At 35.2% G+C, this 18,376-nt stretch overlaps 3 protein-coding genes across 6 annotated transcripts in view; 2 read left to right on the top strand and 1 right to left on the bottom strand.

Annotated features, from left to right (window-relative positions):
* Window positions 1-2,378, top strand: part of LOC125226976 (sodium/hydrogen exchanger 9B2) — a 33,113-nt gene extending 30,735 nt beyond the window's left edge. For both annotated transcript variants that reach the window (XM_048131161.1, XM_048131160.1), the window contains exon 12: window positions 1,837-2,378. In XM_048131161.1, coding sequence (XP_047987118.1) covers window positions 1,837-2,042 — 206 coding nt within the window. In that variant the 3' untranslated portion in view covers window positions 2,043-2,378. The remainder of the gene's footprint in view (window positions 1-1,836) is intronic.
* Window positions 2,379-9,668: 7,290 nt separating this feature from the next.
* On the bottom strand, window positions 9,669-18,376 carry LOC125226942 (probable G-protein coupled receptor Mth-like 1). Of its 2 annotated transcripts, none has more exons than XM_048131123.1 (3): window positions 18,187-18,376; window positions 12,471-12,661; window positions 9,669-10,179 (listed from the first exon to the last, which is right to left on the bottom strand). In XM_048131123.1, exons 1-3 carry the CDS (start codon window positions 18,327-18,329, stop codon window positions 10,043-10,045), a joined length of 471 nt encoding a protein of 156 aa, XP_047987080.1. In that variant the 5' UTR covers window positions 18,330-18,376; the 3' UTR covers window positions 9,669-10,042. The 2 variants fall into 2 exon arrangements, with proteins under 2 accessions (XP_047987080.1, XP_047987081.1); XM_048131124.1 differs by lacking the exon at window positions 9,669-10,179 and adding an exon at window positions 10,202-10,888.
* On the top strand, window positions 12,809-17,854 carry LOC125226940 (uncharacterized protein K02A2.6-like). Of its 2 annotated transcripts, none has more exons than XM_048131121.1 (2): window positions 12,809-13,875; window positions 14,180-17,854. In XM_048131121.1, exons 1-2 carry the CDS (start codon window positions 13,000-13,002, stop codon window positions 14,189-14,191), a joined length of 888 nt encoding a protein of 295 aa, XP_047987078.1. In that variant the 5' UTR covers window positions 12,809-12,999; the 3' UTR covers window positions 14,192-17,854. The 2 variants fall into 2 exon arrangements, with proteins under 2 accessions (XP_047987078.1, XP_047987077.1); XM_048131120.1 differs by having other exon boundaries at window positions 12,810-13,875.

Raw genomic sequence — 18,376 nt, 5'->3', positions numbered from 1 at the left:
TTGTAGAGTGGTTCCAATTGGTTGACTGTAATTTTTTTTTTAACCAGGAGCAATATTTTCTTAACCCTTAAATGCATGGGTGATGTATATATGCATCATATATTTGATGGCCCGTGGCTCGATATGTAGCTATCCAAAATCACATTTATTGCTTAATTATTATTCATTATTTATTGTTATTTAATATACAATTAAATAAATTAAATAATATAATGATTTACTATTTATTATTTAAGGATTAAGATAAAATGGCGGAAAAGTGTGAAAAAACAGTACAATGGCGATTTTTAGTATGTGATTTAGGCTGATTTTTTCGGAGTTAGTAATTAGTTTATGTTTAAACATTTTATCATAAAGGTTTCACAAATAGTGTACCTTTTTAATAGTAGTAATTTTTTTTAAATAAAACTTACCAATTACGATATATTTATATAAATAAGATTTTGCCTATTTAACTTCTAACACTGATTTAGTATAAAAATCGATCTTAAATATTTTTTTTATTATTTTTCCCAGAGTCAGAAAACCATTGTCTATCACATATATTAATATCTCGTTAAAAGAAAAATTCATGCACTTAAGGGTTAATTTCTTAAAAGTGTCGCGCTGCGTAGCGTATGGTAGTTCTATCGCTTTTCCGTATTGATACTATCAGAGCCAGTTGCGTTTCACTCTCCATGGAGCTAAACTATTGTCACTTCGACTAATTCAGCAAATCTGTGCTGAGGTGTGTTTACAACAGGAAAGCTGTTAAACTTAAAGTACACAGTAACTATCGCGGTAACTGAAGACAATATATTACACACTGTACACACTGTAGTTTTTTTAATAATAATTTGTTAATTTTTGGGGTATACCATGCCTACGAACCTAAAATTCGTAAAAACTTATTTAACATTATAATATTTTATGTCCACCAAACAATTTTATTGAAAACTATGACATTTCGATCAGTATACACATATAGTAATTAAACAGGACCTATAAATATGTAAACAGGCCCTAAGGCAAGTGTTTACACTCTTAAAAGCTTTACCAAGTAAAACTAAAACGGAGTTAGTATATTAGATAACCTATTCTTTATGAAAGTTACTTATAAAATGAAGGTCAGAGTTCAACCCTAAACTTGTGCGACTTTACAAAACTGTATAAAGACATGCTGCATTTGGATTCAGATATGTCTGTGGTGATCCTGAAAATGGAACGAATATAAATTTTTGTCACAGAACGGGAGTCCTGGCGCGGTGTCATCTTAACGAATATCTCTGTACTATAGCTGATGTGGAAGTATATAAACACCGCGTCTCTGCGGGTATCAATTATAAAATGTGCCCTAACAGATTTTTCTTTCATAAATCATAATTACCTGTACTACGAGTTTTGTTTACCCGAACAAGATAGTAGCGGTCTTTGGTGGTGGTTGTAGTCCTCGTAGTAAAAGTTTCTTCAGCTAAGAACTCAGAAATATTGAAAGTCTGCCCAAGCTCACTCTTCTGGATGTTTGATAAAGCAGAGCGTAGAAGTGATATTTTAAATATCATAAATTTCATTGACATTCGACGACTATGGTAGGTAACTCCTCGCTCTTTGCTTCCAAACTTTCTGCAGCGTTAGCTCGGACCTATCTATTTCTACTGGACTATTTAAAAAAAAAGGATGCGATGGCTCCTTCTAATTTCGAATATGTAAGTCTTTAGCTCGTACTTATAAATTACTAATACATGCTTATCTATGTTTTTTCTTCTATCTTGTATAAAAGGATGCGAGATCTCCTTGTTTATACTAGTCCGGAGGTGTAACTTTTATGAAACTAAAGTACGTTTAATCGTTGTACAGGCTGGCGTCGTTCGCACCGTCCGTCGATCCGCGACATTTCCATCATCGACGAGGAGGAGGTGGCGGAGCGCGACGCGGAGGCGGACGCGCCGGAGTCGCCGGAGCCGCCGGCGCCCGCGCCCGCGCCCGCCGCCGCCAGCACACCCGCGCCCGCGCCCGCGCCCGCGCCCGCGCCCATCACCGTCCAGCCCAACAGCCGCACATGACCGAATCACTCACTCTCTAAATAGCTACCAGAGCAATACTTTTTCTAATATTGCCTATCGAAGGTCACATCAGTGATGTAATTTATATGGATTATTTGCAGTCTATCGACTCTTGCGGTCGCCGGATCCACCGCCGTGTGAGACTGGAAATATCCACATCAAGGTGACAAATTTACGAAACATTTTTACGTCAAGTACGATCGTCACATGTAAAAAATCGAAAATTCATGTTGTATATTTTTCGCCACAATGGTAATATATAGTAGTAGATATATTATATAGAATATATTGTAAAGCGTAAAGAGATTTTGAATAAAAAATATTTTTGAAATTATCATACAGGGTCATTCCATTGTGACGGGTGGGACATTTATACTCTTTTTTGCCTACATTTTGCTTTATTTCTGCCAAACGGCAACAATTAGCGTATTAAATATGACATTATCAATTACTTGAATAATCAATGCGTACTGTACCATCAAAAAAATATGAAAATGTCATTATTATTATGAGAAATTGATGGTATAAGAAGTGTGACGGGTGGGACTTCAAAGTGCCTCTCCTCTCCGACTTGACTTACACAATTCGCAATTGGTAAGAAACTACGAAACTTTTGTTAAACAACCATTTTTTATTTAATTCCTGATATTATATAGATTAGGTATTAGAATAATTTACGCAAATAACTCGTAAAACAAAAATAATTTTGCTTCTCAATGCTTGTGACGGGTGGGACAGCGCTTTGTGACGGGTGGGACGAGTAACATTTGAGTATACAAATATATGAAAAATATAAAGACAGTTCGTTTGTATTTACTTTAAATCAGCTCTTTTATTAATTATTTAATGTTACAAGTAATAATTTCAGTAGTTTTCTTAGAGCATTAAACCAAAAAAAATATTTTTTCAACTTGAATTTTTAAAGGTTCAGAAAATTGTCAAACCTTGTCAAACAGTCTATTACCACATACTTTTATCAGTGGGTCAGAAATAATGCCAAAAATTTTACCAGTTTTAATGAAAAAGACTTCTTCCTGACTCATAGGCCTCATTGCATTCATTGTGTTCTAAAAAGTAATACCACAACCGAATTAAGAAATATTAGACATATAATTTGCTTTAATATAACCCAGTTAGGTTTAACTAAACTTAAAAGAAGGATTTTATACTCATTAACTCAAGTTTTATCAGATAACCCATTTTGCTCACCCGTCACTGTGACGGGTGGGACCTACTTTGAAAAGCGTTAAAAGTATACTTTTATTCACAAGAGCAACGCGTTTTTTAGCTAAAATAACCAACCTCAACCTAATTGTTACTTTCACAAAGTAAGACATCAAGAGTTTAGATACTTTTAGGGTAAACAAGAAAAAACTTTGTTTTATTGTGACGGGCGGGACGTGAGTTACGCATTGTGTAGACGCCCAATAAATCCTAACCATGAAACTTAATTTAAATTTACTTGCCACTGGTTTAAACAGCTTTAAATATATTTTCTTTTACACATATCACTTTCTCCATAATGTTTATTAAAAGCGCGAAATAGCGCTGCCAACTTAGGGTATATATATGCCACCTTAGACAACTGGTGCTAGGAGTACGTTTGGACACATATAAAATGCAAAAAAATGTCATAAAAAGGAAAAACTCATTGATTCATAAAATTAGGCATAATGTTCTATTCTCTAGATGTAGATTTAAATGTAAATTAAGTTATTTAATTTTTATGCCTGTGGTGTCGGTTTCGCTGGAATGACCCTACAACACATGATGTGTGTTTTTATTAACAGAGTGTTATGTTTTTATCTTTGTAACTAAATAAACATATTTATAAATTTATAGTTAAATCATAAAATAATGTAGACCTCGCTTTTAACAATGGATAAAGACATCAAGTACTGTAATTCTCTATTTATTTTGTAATTAAGTAGTTAAAAGTAATACTTACCTATTTATTGTTACATAGTTATGAAGTATACATTACACTACTAAAAATGTAACCACCTGTACAGGTGCCAATATAAAAGTATTTTCCCAGTATTCATAACTGTATTGTAGAGGAAAGAATAATATAGAAATACTATTTGAATATGTACAAAGTACCATTTAAGTGTAGGAATATTTCATCACGCTCTTAAACATGTAATTTATAATCTAGTATGTACTTACCTATTAAAATGTGATTTGAGAGATGCCTTCAAAAAACGACTTGTAAATAAATTAAAGTCATAATTATTTTGATGCATTTTGTACCAATACTTATAGGTACTCCTTAAAATATAGTGATATTGAAAATTTATGGTAAATACCAATTAAAAATTGTTATGGGACCATAATGTACTTATTTATATAATGCGTATTATTCGATTTTGTAGGTAAGTGTAAGTATTATATGAAAATGTTACCTACGGAAACATTACAGTGATAATAACTAATTAGAATTATATTTATGAAAAAATACCTAGTTTTATTTTTTGGCAAATACCTAAATAATGAATTAATGAAGTAACCTATCGGATACGAAGGTAACTTTTAACAATGCCAGTTATGGGACATACTGATGGGATTCTTATCACCACCCATCGACACTTTTACAAGTTTTACTGCGTTTTATGTAAGTTCTATTCGACGCTTAATTTTTTGCCGTAGTTTGGGAAAAATACTGAAATTGCTGCTTTAATTTTAAACGAAGGGAAAATCAATGATACCATAATGAGACATTAAAATAGAGAGAGGGCAAATTTGCTCTATGACTTTTGTACTGGTGACATGTTGCGTGATTTAAAAACCGATGATAAATAGGTAAGTTCTACAAGACTTTTCTAAGTGTAATTCATTACTGGCCCCATGTCCACTTTATCTCTCAACACTTTTTTTAGAACATATCTATACCTAACTTATGTCTTAATTGTAACCTTTTGACTAGATTTAAAAAACCGGCCAAGAGTGTGTCGGGACACGCTCAGTGTAAGGTTCCGTAGTTACCCGTATTACTTACCTCAACTATTAAATTATTTAACCTATCAATTTCAAAACAATTTACCTAGAAAGTTTTTGTAAAGTTCTACTTTTGTGGTTTTTTTTTCATATTTTTTAAACTTATGGTTCAAAAGTTAGAAGGGGGGGACACATTTTTTAAAAGTTTTTGTGCGATTATTTCCGAAAATATTAACAATATCAAAAAATCATTTTCGGAAACCCGTATCTATTTTTAAATACCTATCCAACAATATATTACACGTTAGGATTGGAAGGGAAAAAAAATCACTTCCACTTTTACGTGTAGGGGGAGTAAGTACCCTAATAAAACATTTTTTCCACTTTGTCAGCGTGATTGATATACATATTGGTACCAAATTTCAGCTTTCTAGTGCTAACGGTCACTGAGATTATCCGCGGACGGACGGACAGACATGGCGAAACTATAAGGATTCCTAGTTGACTACGGAACCCTAAAAAGCTTTATTACGGTCTCAATACGTTTAAAATAGTGCGATACATTTATTGTACTTAGCCATTCGTTGTCGCGGTTATATTCTACAAAATCACTCTTAGAACAAAAATAAAACGGGTAGGATATTCATAAAAAAAAACATTTTTCAGTTTTCGTAAGGTACAGCGGGGCAAATCTCGACTGGGGGGGCAAATTTAACTGGTTCATTTTTCCATGTCTTACAATGTTTGCATTATTAAATAGAGTGTCCTCCGGTTATATGTATATGGTAGGCGTGTTCAGTGGATCTAGAACTCAACATCATTGTGTAATAATGGAAAAAATGGATTAGTTACAATTGTCCCCCAGTCGAAATTTGCCCCTCTGTACCTTAACCATTTTTCTATTCAGAAGCTTATAGTAATATATTAGTAAACTTAATAACTATAATGCAGTATGTAACCACATTTCTTCTTGTTCTTACAATTCTATTTTTGTATTACTATCTTGAGTGATTGAATAAAACATGCAATACCTACTGGTCTACTTTAATAATAGTTAAGTATTTGTTTTACAAGGGGGCAAAGTTGTTCTTTAACCGCACGTGCCAATATTGATACCCGAGCAAGGGAAAGATTCAAAAAGTGGAATCTTGAGCGTTGCGAGGGTTTCAAGGCACGAAGCCTAAACAAACTTTGCCACCGAGTGAAACACAACATTTTTCACCACACCAACACGAACAAAATACTGACTATAAAACATCAAACTAAATCAAATCCATCACTCTATTCAATATTTATGATTCAAAATCATCATTTATAAGTAAATTCTACTAGCCAGCTTAATATATCAAGTTAAAATTTGCATGAAATTACTTTGCACTCTTGTGGATAAAATGCATGTTTGCTACCTGTTTTCGAATAGCAATGTAAGCTTTTACCAGTTGGTGTGGTGAAAATACATAAATGTAAGCGTAATGTCATGATCATGGCGTCAAACACGTTTTGACGTCACTCGTGAGTCTGTACAGACATTATTTGTATTACAATGAAGTCAAGCATTAAGCGTGTTACCTTAATTAGCTACAATCGCCGACAGATAAATATCGGTACAGTGTCCATAAATATCTCAATATTTATTATACTGTACTGCCTATCCTAAACACACCACCGCTTACAAACATATTATTTTGTTCAACGACTAATTTGATTATGATTAAGAAATTCAAGAGATGTAAGGCCCATTTACACGGCACGCGAATCAGCATAATTTTTTCAACTCTCTAATCAAATACCGCAATTCAATAAAACTCGCATACGAGTTCTTGCAGGGTGTAGATGGGCCCTTAGGCCAATGAGAGAATGTATGAGAGTCGTACCGCTGTAAGCGTGGTGAGGTAATGATGTAAAGCTCTGTATTGTAGGTATATAGTTTATGTACCTATTTTAGATAGTGTCTGTCCATCCAATAATATAGTTTTATGTCAAATAGCATTACCAACAATACAAGCAAACTACCTACTCGTATTCATGTCTAAACGAAACAATCAATATATCAATAAATGTAGTTCTAGGTACCTACATCTAAACAAAAATCACTTACATGGACTACTTAAATTATGACTAGAGTAAATGCTAAAGTTATTCCTAGTTTTTTAAAGATAGTACATATAATAATACCGCCTAAGCAGTTTTGATAAAATATAGTCAAACCCATAATATATACGCAGCCAATTGAATATGCCTTTAATTAAAATCTTACAAAAGATTTGCCCTAAGTCTTCGTTGTTGGGTAAGGTGCCCAGAAGGCTGGCCGCATTGCCCCGCTGGATGGATAGCAATGCTGATCCGTTTACTATAATGTACCTTTACTGAATGTAGGTATCGTTTGGTAGCGCTGTTCTCTTTGTCTACATATAAGTATTAGTCTTAGAATAAATTTAAAAGTGGAAAATGTCTGCCTTGGGTGAGACTTGAACTCACGGCCTCTGGATCGATACTCCAGCGCTCTGCCAACTGAGCCACCAAGACTTCAACCAAGCCAGCGAAATTTTCCACTACTAAGGTCAATGGGACCCGTAGCGACATCTACCGTAAGAGTGTTAAACTTCTTAAACGGCAACCGGAGTTCCAAGTCATATGCATCGATTGCAGACGTTTCTGCTAATCAGAAGTTAAAATATAAGTATTACTTGGTTACAATGAATGTCATTTTACATGACGTTTAGTTTGTCGGGTAACATATTCGAAAACTCGAAAAACTGATGGTATAGGCTGATGTATTAAATGCAAAGTCCCCTTTACGTAGGTTCTCTTTGAACGAGTATGTATTATATATTATATAAGTTTGACTATATTTTTTTCTAGTTAGGTATTTAGGTTATTAAAATTAATGTTAAATGCAAAAGATTACAGCTCGTACTTGAAACTAAATACTCTCAACGTTAAGTATGGAACTTCATTTTTGGTTACAAATAACCAAGAAATTTAGAAACTCCTAAAGGCGCATTTAACGACGCGCGAACGTGCATGCGATTAAGTTAAATACATATTACGAACTGTTGAGGTTATGTACATCGATTTAGCATACCTACCATTGAGGTATATGTACTACGTACTAGAGGCGACGTTGCTAAGAGAATTTTTAACACACCCCACTGCGGTCCATGGACCGCAACGTTGTCAGTCGTCTCCAGGCCCTTGCAGTGCAGTGACGTGCCGTGATTCATTTACAATCCACGTGAATAATGCGTTCTTGTGTGCTTAAAAATTGTTCTAATCACTCGAAAAAATCAAATAAAAGTCAAGGTGTGACATTTCATCGGTAAATTAAACAAAAAACTCGTCTATAATATTTTAAGATTGAATATTCTACAAACACGCGAGCGGGTGCGGACTGCCGCCATTTTGGTGACGCAATCATAGACTAGAAAAAGTTAACCGCGCAGATGTGCCATTTACATTGTTCCTACTAATGTGTTTCACTTCTAATATATTTGCGAAATATATATATTTCTATTTGGAAAATTATTAGGTAACTACTTACTACTTCTTGAATTATGTTACTATAATATTAAAAAAGTTTATTTGTTTATAAATTGTTAATATTTTTTGAGTGAAATTGTATTTGTAGCACGCTCACTTTTTGCAGTTTTCTTTGGCCTGGTCATGAAAAAAGGGAACAATGGATACGCTTTATCCAAAAATTGTGCTGAGGAAACTTGGTTACCAACTGACCACACACATATTGTTCATTCATTGTATTTTAAAGAAGAAAATAAGTACAGCACAATTATATTATTTTGTATTGTTTAAGTTGTAAATAAATAAATCATTTTGACTAGAATAGCCGTATTTTAACTAAATGTAAAATTCCCATTAGGCAGAATATAATAATGTGTCACATCTGATGGTAGACCTACTCTATGCGTAAATGGCCGCTCCCCCCACCCCGCGCATTTGTCAGCATGTGCAGTGTTTTCGCTTGGCAACGTCGCCTCTAGTACGTAGTACATATACCTCAATGATACCTACCAATCAAATATCGCAATGTAATAAAACTCACATGCAAATTCTCGCACCGTGTAAATGCAGTCTAAACATTGCAGAAAAAATATGTTTAAATATTGGAATACAATTCTGTAGAGATCGATAAGACTTTCTTAATAAAAATTTGAACCAAAATAAGTACGTGTTCAGGAATGACCAGCCAATGCTGTAGCAAATCCACCGACAAAACTAGTTGGTAATTATTTACTTATTTATAGCTTAGGTATGCGTAAACTTTAGAGCCACTTAATTTTAACTTCAAAGGAGGCTAAAACGTACCGGTGCGGCTTCACATACAAATACAATTCATTTTACAGTCTGGTGGCATCTCGATTTATTTAAACATCAGTCAAGTCAATATGGCTATAAATATACTTTTTCACCTAACCTGAAGGATCAGAGGCACTCTTTGATTCTGGAAGACTAATAATTACCTAGTAGCTGATATTATTTTGATAATTAATAATTTCCTCAAATGTGTTGTGAAAAGCAATATGTGACATGGCAGTTAATTAATACAAAATATTAAACACAAATTATTTCCATAATGGATATAACAAACTAGAATCTATGCTCAGGCAGGCAAGTATGGTCGAGCGATAAATGATAAAACAGCAGGCGATAGGGACGGCCCGATGTTTTATCGTTTATCGCGCGAGCGTGATTGCCTGGCACCAACCACTATTTATCGGGATTCTAGTCATTTAGGTTTAAACATACCGTCTTCGTCGTGAAACCCTACTTCACAGCCGTATTAATTACTGAGGAAATTGTCAAAACCACTTTATGTTTACGCGTTATAATACAAATTAAAGCGATTTTCCTTCTTAAATCATACGATTGTGAATTAGAGTATCGATAAGTAATTTTGCTCTCGTATGACACTTTATATAGTGATGTGCCGTTCTCAGGAATTATTCCTGGGAAAATTCCCTATGAAAAGTATTCCCTACGATAGGATTATTCACGAAAACGACACGTCACTACACTTAAGTTCGTAATTCACTCGGTGGGTGTCGTTAAACTTTTTTAGCAGATTCGGGCAGTGAAATCCTCAAGTTAGTGCGTTCGTCAGTGCTGATGGTCCGTGAGAGGAATGTTGAGGAAGTGCGACCAGAAGAGGAGGTGCCGTTTTTCGCGTCGGGTTTCTCCAATCCTGTTAATATTGTGACGGTTAGAATGATGATGTAATCTCAGATGTAATACACAACGGTTATGCTAAGTAGACATATGAATAGCACATAAGTTTTAGTGGCGCTAAGGTATTAATAGATTAGCCCATTGTTCAAATTACAAATAAGCACAAGCTGTTACAAGTATTTTTAAGTTGTTTTGGAAATGGGCCTATATTAACTCCCATAAAAGTATCGGTTTTCTTTGACCGCGATCTAATGTAGTCCATGTCTGGTGCCAAATGAGCAATTACGGATCCGAATCCCTACATCGAGCTAGGTTCGACATGCTCTTTGGCCCACTTGGCCACTTGATATGTTGTAAAATCTAAGCAATAATTTTATGGGTGTCAATAAAACCGCGTTAGTATGTTATAGCAGAATATCAAGAACTTCGATTTTTAGCTACAAGCTACGATAATAGCGTTGAGGTGAAATCAGACGGTTTATTTTGTGTTGACTTCAAAGTGATAAACTTCTGAACACAAAATTAATCATAAAATGACAAATGAACGTCCAATCTTTCATTGATGAGCTGTGTGAATATAGAATGAAAGAAAAATGCATTCACTCAAGTAAACATTCATTGTAGTCAACCGTCGGATCTCACCTTTACTAACGTAACGAAAACGAAAGAAGGAAATCGACAATAAATTCAATATATACTTGTATCAATCGGTATCCTTGAGCAACCTGAAAAATAATATATATCAATATATCTGGTTTTATGACTAAGTATAATCAGCATAATCACAACGCATGTACACCAATATATGCGACTCATTTGTCCATTAAGGGCATTAAGGCACTTGAAAGCGCCGAATAGCTTGTACATGGTGTGAGTGTGAATCATATCATCGAGAATATTTTGATAGCCAGATAGAATATCGTTGACCAATACCTACATTTTTCTGAACAAACGCTCACGAAACGCTCACCACGATAATATCTCTTTCGTAGCTATTTATCTCTATCGCTCTTGCGTATTGGCGCGAAAGAGCCAGACTACATTTCTGCGGCGTTTCGATGTCGTTTAGTAAATATGCCATTCGGCTACGGGGCCTGGGGTTGGGATGGGGGCGGGTCATTTCTACTGACGGGCAATTTCAACTACCTAATCGATTTTTATCCATGTTTTACAATTTTGGCATTATTAAATAGTGACCACTGGGCACATATGGCACGCGTGTGTCAGTGGATACCAACGTGAATACATCATATAGAAAAGCTGAAAAGTGTAAAACGTGGAAAAAAATCGATCACGTGAAATTGTCACCCTGTGCCTTATAATCTACATGCCTATAAAGATGTACATACTATAGCGTACCTCCCTATATAGTTCACGTTTGTTTTTTGTTACTTACATCACTGTATCCTCGTATTTATTTTTAACAATCAGTAATTAATGCCTGTTAACGATATAACGGCTGATTTAGACGGTACGAGAATTCGCATGCAGCTGATTGTATGTAAACTGAATAGTCATCTATATTATCTCAATATTACATACGAGTCCTCGCGCCATCTTTCTAAATGAGCTAGTTACGTGCTTCCAGTAGCTAGAGCTACGAGCTTACACACCTCTGAATTGCTTGCAGTAGGTACATAGCCGAGTATTGAAATGTTTCATTAACTTTATGTCGACACAATTTAGAGAGCCTTTTATGAAAATCAAAATCACGTAAGTGTGGTGACGGGTTAAGAATTTCACCACCCCCTTTCTTCCCGTGGGTGTCGTAGAAGGCGACTGTGGGATACCTATGGGTTAAATTGTGGCGTAGGCGAGAGGCTGGCAACCTATCACAGTAATGTCACAGTTTCGTTTTCTTTCAATCCCTTATTTGCCAAGATCGCAAGAGTGGCACTGAAACGAGTAGTTTCATGTGCTCTGCCTACCCCTTCATGGGATACAGGCGTGATTGTATGAATGTAAAATCACGTGAGTAGTTAGACTCAATTAAGAAGATGAAAAAGGAAGAGGAAAGAAAGAGAGAAGGAAGAAGGTTGAGGTGTCCCACCGCCTACCTACTAAGTTTATATCTTCTAACAAATGAATAATAAACAATAAACCATTTTTTTTTAAACATTCTACTTGTAGGTATCGGTTACAGCCGAGAAACAGGTCCCTAGACTACAGGTTATGAACAGTTACCTACTGGAGCAGATTGAGATCTTAGGAAAACTGCAAACTTTTTTTGCACACTAATATTGAGACTCTTGAGACTTAAATTTAAACGACCATCACTATCACCCGTCGAAATGTGGCGACCCTTACCTAATCTCTTTCTGATGAGGTAGTACAGCTTTGGCTTCATGATGAGGATGATGAAGATGAAGACTCCCTGGAGCTCGTTTATGCGGTCGATGATGTCCCACAGCCATTTTGGGTTCCCTGTCATCGTGGACAGCATCTCTGCCAGCCAGCCGGCACCCATGACTACCCACAGTTTTCCAGTCAATATGTACCTGTAACGGCATATGTCCAAATACATATTTATAAATGTGGTTCATCATTTGTCATCAGCATATTATTAAATACAAATGTTCCAGCGAGGTGAAGAGCTGAAAGATTAAAAATAAACTTTCGGGGCAGTTCTCCTTGTTGTATAGTCTATGGTTGGTCTGTGGTCGCATGAAAAGAAAAAATAAAATTGTCTTTGATCTGAACTGGTGTTTGAATAGCTGCGCTCCCAATTCCCAAAAATTGAAATAAATTAAATAAAGCCATCCCTGGTCAACGCCTATCGCCAAGGAACAATACATGGTGTCAGAAGAAAAAAGGAAAAGAAAAACAAGGAAGACAGATGGAGAATAAGGTAATAATCGCAGGAAATATCAAACCGCTACTGCTAACCGCACAAGATGGCGCAGGTACAGCTTGTTCTAACGGCGAAAAATGGAGAAAGTGGCGTCAGAAATTCGAAATTTTCTCAGAGGCTAACGATTTCGACAAATTGACCGACAAAAAGAAAATAGCAATATTTTTAAATGCCATAGGCGACGATGGACTAGAAATATTTGACTCATTCCACGTGGACCGCACTAAAGAAACGTTAAACTCAATTTTACTTAAATTTGACCAGAAATTTAACGAATGTAGAAACACCACCGTCGAGAGATATAATTTTTTTACAAGATTTCAAAAGGAAGAATCTTTAGATGAGTACGTCACATGTCTCAACAATTTAGCAGCATCATGCAAGTTTGAAGATCTGAAAGAGTCGCTCGTAAAAGACATGTTCGTCATAGGGTTACGAAATAGCATCATTAAAGAAAAACTTCTACAAAACGACGAGATAACCACAGTGAGTGAAGCAGTCCAAATTGCGAAAACTCTGGAATTGTCAAGCAAAAGGTCAAAGTTATTAAACGAAGGTAATCATCAGGCTCAAGAAGTGCAAGAGATTTCCAACAATAGAACCTCAAGACATCAGTCAAGATCGAATTTCAGAAATAACTCCCAAAATAGACAATCAAGAACACGATCAAGATCTAAATACAACAATCGAGTTGGTCGAGACCGCAGCAGTTCAACGCCAAACAACAGCAACTACAACAACGGGACCTGCAGAAGATGTGGCCAGGTACACCGATACAAATGTCCAGCGCAAGGCAAGACTTGTGTCATTTGTAAAAAGCAAAATCATTTTGCTCAATGTTGTTTCAACAAAAATAAAAAAGTAAGTGCTGTAACTTCTAGTCATAGTAGTCATACTTGTTCAGAATCAGACCCTAGTCAAAATTATAAATTATGTTATGCTAGTCAATCTAATTTTATCATTGAATCTATTAATACAAATGTAATGTCTACTCGAGAAAAATGGAGCGTAAATTTTAAATGTCATGATTTTGTATTAACTTGTCGACTTGACACAGGAGCAGATCCAACTGTTATATCCATTCACACGCTAAAACGCCTAGAAAAGGCTACGAATATAAAAATTCCAATCCAAAGATCGCATAATAACATATTCTCATTTTCAGGACAACAAGTAAAAAATTTAGGTACTATCACACTGTCGGGTACTTTCGAAAATGGAAAACTGGCTGACATAAACTTCATAGTTCTGGATTGTGAATGCTCAACCATTCTGAGTGCAGATACGTCTGAAGAACTTGGGTTCGTCAAACGACTATATGAAGTGACAACTGACAGGTCAGTAAAAACGTTGTTGGACTCTTACTCAGACACTTTTGAGGGTTTAGGCTGTCTGCCTCAGAAGGCACATTTACATGTTGACACAAATGTTCCACCGAAAGTTTGTCCTGTCCGTAGAATTCCATATGCTTTACATCCAAAACTTAAGACAGAGTTAGATAGAATGGAGGAGTTACAGGTCATAGAGAAAGTTACAACTCCTACAGATTGGGTAAATGCCATAGTTCCTATAGAAAAATCGAATGGTCAATTACGCATATGTCTAGACCCGAGACCTCTTAATAAAGCCATTAAAAGACCTCATTTCCCATACCCTACATTAGATGATTTACGTTCTAAAGTAGCAGGTGCGTCAGTATTTTCAAAGTTAGATGCTAATTCTGGCTATTGGATGATACCGTTAGATGAAGAAAGTAGTAAACTTTGTACATTTAATACACAGTTTGGCAGATACAAATTTCTTAGACTTCCATATGGTATAAACTCAAGTGGAGAAATATTTCATAAAATAATGTCAGACATATTCAGTGATTTGCCTGGAGTACTTATTTTTGTTGATGACATCCTAGTATTTGGCTCAAATCAAAAAGAACATAATGAGAGGTTAGAAAATGTTTTCAGAAAAGCTCGAGAAGTAAATTTAAAGTTTAATAAATCAAAATGCATGTTTGACAAGTCAGAAATTACTTATGTAGGTCATGTTTTTAATAGAAATGGCATTTCAGCAGATAAATCTAAAGTCGAAGCCATAGTCAAAATGCCACGACCAGAAAATGTCAAAGACTTGCAACGTTTTCTGGGAATGGTAAATTATCTAGGCTCGTACATACCAAATTTAGCAAATGAAACTAATCTACTCAGAAGTTTGCTTAAAAAACAAAATATTTGGCAGTGGACAGATAGTCATGAAAAAGAATTTATAGAATTAAAAAGCCTTATCACACAGTCACCAGTTTTAGTTCATTATGATGTTAACAAACCTATAAGAATGTCAGTAGATTCATCAAAGAGTGCAGTCGGTGCAGTCATATTTCATGGGAAAAACCCAATTGCTTATTCATCAAAATCACTTACAAGCACACAGAAAAATTATGCTCAAATTGAGAAAGAACTTTATGCAATTGTATATGGTTGTAAAAAGTTTCACCAATATATATATGGTAAAACCATACAAGTAGAAACAGATCATCAGCCCTTAGTCACTCTATTTAAAAAACCTTTGTCCGATGTGCCAGCTCGTCTGCAAAGAATGATGATTACATTACAGGCATATGATTTAATTGTGTCATACACAAAAGGTACTGAAATGTATGTTTCAGATACATTATCAAGAGCTCCAATATCATCAGGTAATATAGAGAAATTTGATGCTAATGAGTTAGAAAATAACATCATTTGTCAAGTAAAGTCAATCACTTCAAACTTAGCCATAACTGAAAATAAATTAGAACAAATTAGAAATCATACTAAGTCAGATTTGACTCTTGTAAAATTACAGGAATATTATTTTGAAGGTTGGCCAAATAGTAAAACTCAATGTGATCCTATAACTTTACCATACTGGAATATTCGTGATGAAATCCATGTAATTGATGAAATACTATTTAAAAATCAGTCTGTGATCATACCAAAGTCAATGCGTTCTGAAATATTGAATATTTTACATGAAGGCCACATGGGTATAGAAAAAACAAAAAATTTGGCCCGTGGGTTAGTTTTTTGGCCAAACATATATCATGACATAGAAATGAAAGTTAGACAATGTGAAACGTGTATGATGTTTAGTCCAAATAAAACAAAGGAAACTTTATTGTCACATGAGCAACCAAGCCTACCATGGCAAAAGGTGGCGACAGATCTATTTGATTACAATAATAAAAAATACCTACTAGTCGTCGATTTTTATTCAAATTACATAGAAATTGCTCAATTAAATACAGATTCTAGAAGTCAGACTGTAATTCAACAGTTAAAGTCAATATTTTCCCGGCATGGCATCCCATTGCAACTAGTTAGTGATGGTGGTCCGCCATATAATAGTCAGGAATTTCACCAATTCCTCAATGAGTGGGACATTGAACATATTATGTCAAGTCCTCACCTTTCAAGGTCGAACGGATTATCTGAAATATCTGTAAAAATAATAAAGAACATTTTGAGAAAATGTCAAAATTCAGGTACAGATTTTCACTTGGGGTTGTTACAATATAGGACAACACCTAGAGGAAATTTGAAGTCACCGTCCGAATTACTCATGTCAAGAAAGCTTAGAACTAAGTTACCTACAAGTCTAGAAAGTCTAAAGCCCAAAGTCATTACATTTGCAGATCATTCTAAAAATAAGTCAGAAATATTGGCAAAACGAGAAGCATACTATAATAGGAATGCAACTCCGGCACAGGAATTTCATGATAATGACATAGTCTATTTCAAGAAAAATCCTAGTGATGTAACATGGACAAAAGGCACAATTATGTCTAAAACTAAGTTTCCTAGATCTTATTTTGTCAAAAATTCAGATGGGACAGTGTATAGGCGGAATTCTCAACACATTAAGTTGTTTAAGTCATGTCTGTTAGGATCAGAGTCTGGATCTAATAATGATGTCGAGTCTAAGTCCAACAAGGTCAGTCAGTCATGTAGTCGCAGGCACCCGAGTCAGCCTGGTCAAGTATTTACAGACAGAAATAGTCAGTCAGTCAGTCAGTACAATAAAAAGTCATGTCAGGTTCAAAAAGAGAAAGAAAAGGGAGATACAGGCTATTATATCCCAGATTGTTTGTTATTTCAGCCATGTCAGTCAAGTCCAAAAGTTAATGTAGATGTCAGTTCAGAGTCGAGTTGTAATGCTAACAATAATGAAAGTTTCAGGTCTAGTCAGTCTCATGAAAACTTGTCAAGTCCAATCACTAGTCTAAATAATGAGTCTTTGTGTCAGTCGTCAGTAATTAGTGATATAAGTAATGATGTAGATGATGATGTAAACTGTGAAAACTTACCTTGCATGTCAACAACAGAGAAACAGATTGAGGAGCCTCGATACAGTTCTAGAGGGAGATTGTTAAAGAAAATAGACAAATTAGATTTATAAGTGTTTATTTAATAAGTTTGACATGTAAACATAACATAATAAAATAATATATTTATTCTAGAAGAAGTAATGACGAGGTTTCCACTGATGTAAATTGTAATTAACGTGTAAGTTTCACAAATGTTTAAAAAGGTTGACTGCAAAATGCTATGTATACTAATTGTAATGTATTTGAAATAGGATAATGGAATTTGATACTGTGATAATATTTCAATTTAATGATAATTAATGCTAATGTTTGCCTAGCGTAAATAGGTTAGCTGTCAAATGATAAAATAATGTGATTGTCAAAATTAGCTGTCAATGTCATCTGTCATATTATTTTCTTTTTAAAAAGGGGCATGTTGTATAGTCTATGGTTGGTCTGTGGTCGCATGAAAAGAAAAAATAAAATTGTCTTTGATCTGAACTGGTGTTTGAATAGCTGCGCTCCCAATTCCCAAAAATTGAAATAAATTAAATAAAGCCATCCCTGGTCAACGCCTATCGCCAAGGAACAATACACTCCTAATTTTGGAAAACTGTAGGACTTATGTTTCTAACAGAACATAAAAATTAGTTAAGTATAAAGATCTCGAAAAAGATTGATAAAGCTGATAGTGGAAAAATGTTTATTAGGTGATTAAAAATCAAAAGTTCTAAACATGGTTATCTATGGGGATCACGAGGAATAGTGCGGCCAGTGCGAGTCAGAATGTAGTCTCCAGTGATGTATAAATAAAAGAAGTTTCGAATACTAACTTGGCTTTATCAACTCGAAACCGACGCTTTGCTCGGTCACCGACGGAGCCCGCCTGCAGCCGGTGCACCTCGGACTTGACGCGAGCGCAGTGCCGCGCCGTCAGCACCCACAGCACGAAGTTCGTGCACGTCACCAGGCCCATGGGGATCACGAAGAAAATGTAGTGCGGCCAGTCCGAATCGGAATTTT

Source organism: Leguminivora glycinivorella, chromosome 6, assembly GCF_023078275.1.
Source record: "Leguminivora glycinivorella isolate SPB_JAAS2020 chromosome 6, LegGlyc_1.1, whole genome shotgun sequence".
In the NCBI taxonomy this organism is placed as follows: Eukaryota; Metazoa; Arthropoda; class Insecta; order Lepidoptera; family Tortricidae; genus Leguminivora; species Leguminivora glycinivorella.
The sequence above is the reverse complement of the archived record's forward strand: the minus strand, read 5'-3'. Positions and strand labels throughout refer to the sequence as shown.

Excerpts from the sequence above, each read along its gene's own strand:
- LOC125226942 (XM_048131123.1), bottom strand. The coding sequence starts at position 18,329 with ATGGGCCTGGTGACGTGCACGAACTTCGTGCTGTGGGTGCTGACGGCG. Across the intron at positions 12,662-18,186 it reads TTTCGAGTTGATAAAGCCAA|GTACATATTGACTGGAAAAC; the intron begins GTTAGTATTCGA and ends ATGCCGTTACAG. Across the intron at positions 10,180-12,470 it reads CCTCATCAGAAAGAGATTAG|GATTGGAGAAACCCGACGCG; the intron begins GTAAGGGTCGCC and ends CAATATTAACAG.
- LOC125226940 (XM_048131120.1), top strand. The coding sequence starts at position 14,518 with ATGGAGGAGTTACAGGTCATAGAGAAAGTTACAACTCCTACAGATTGG.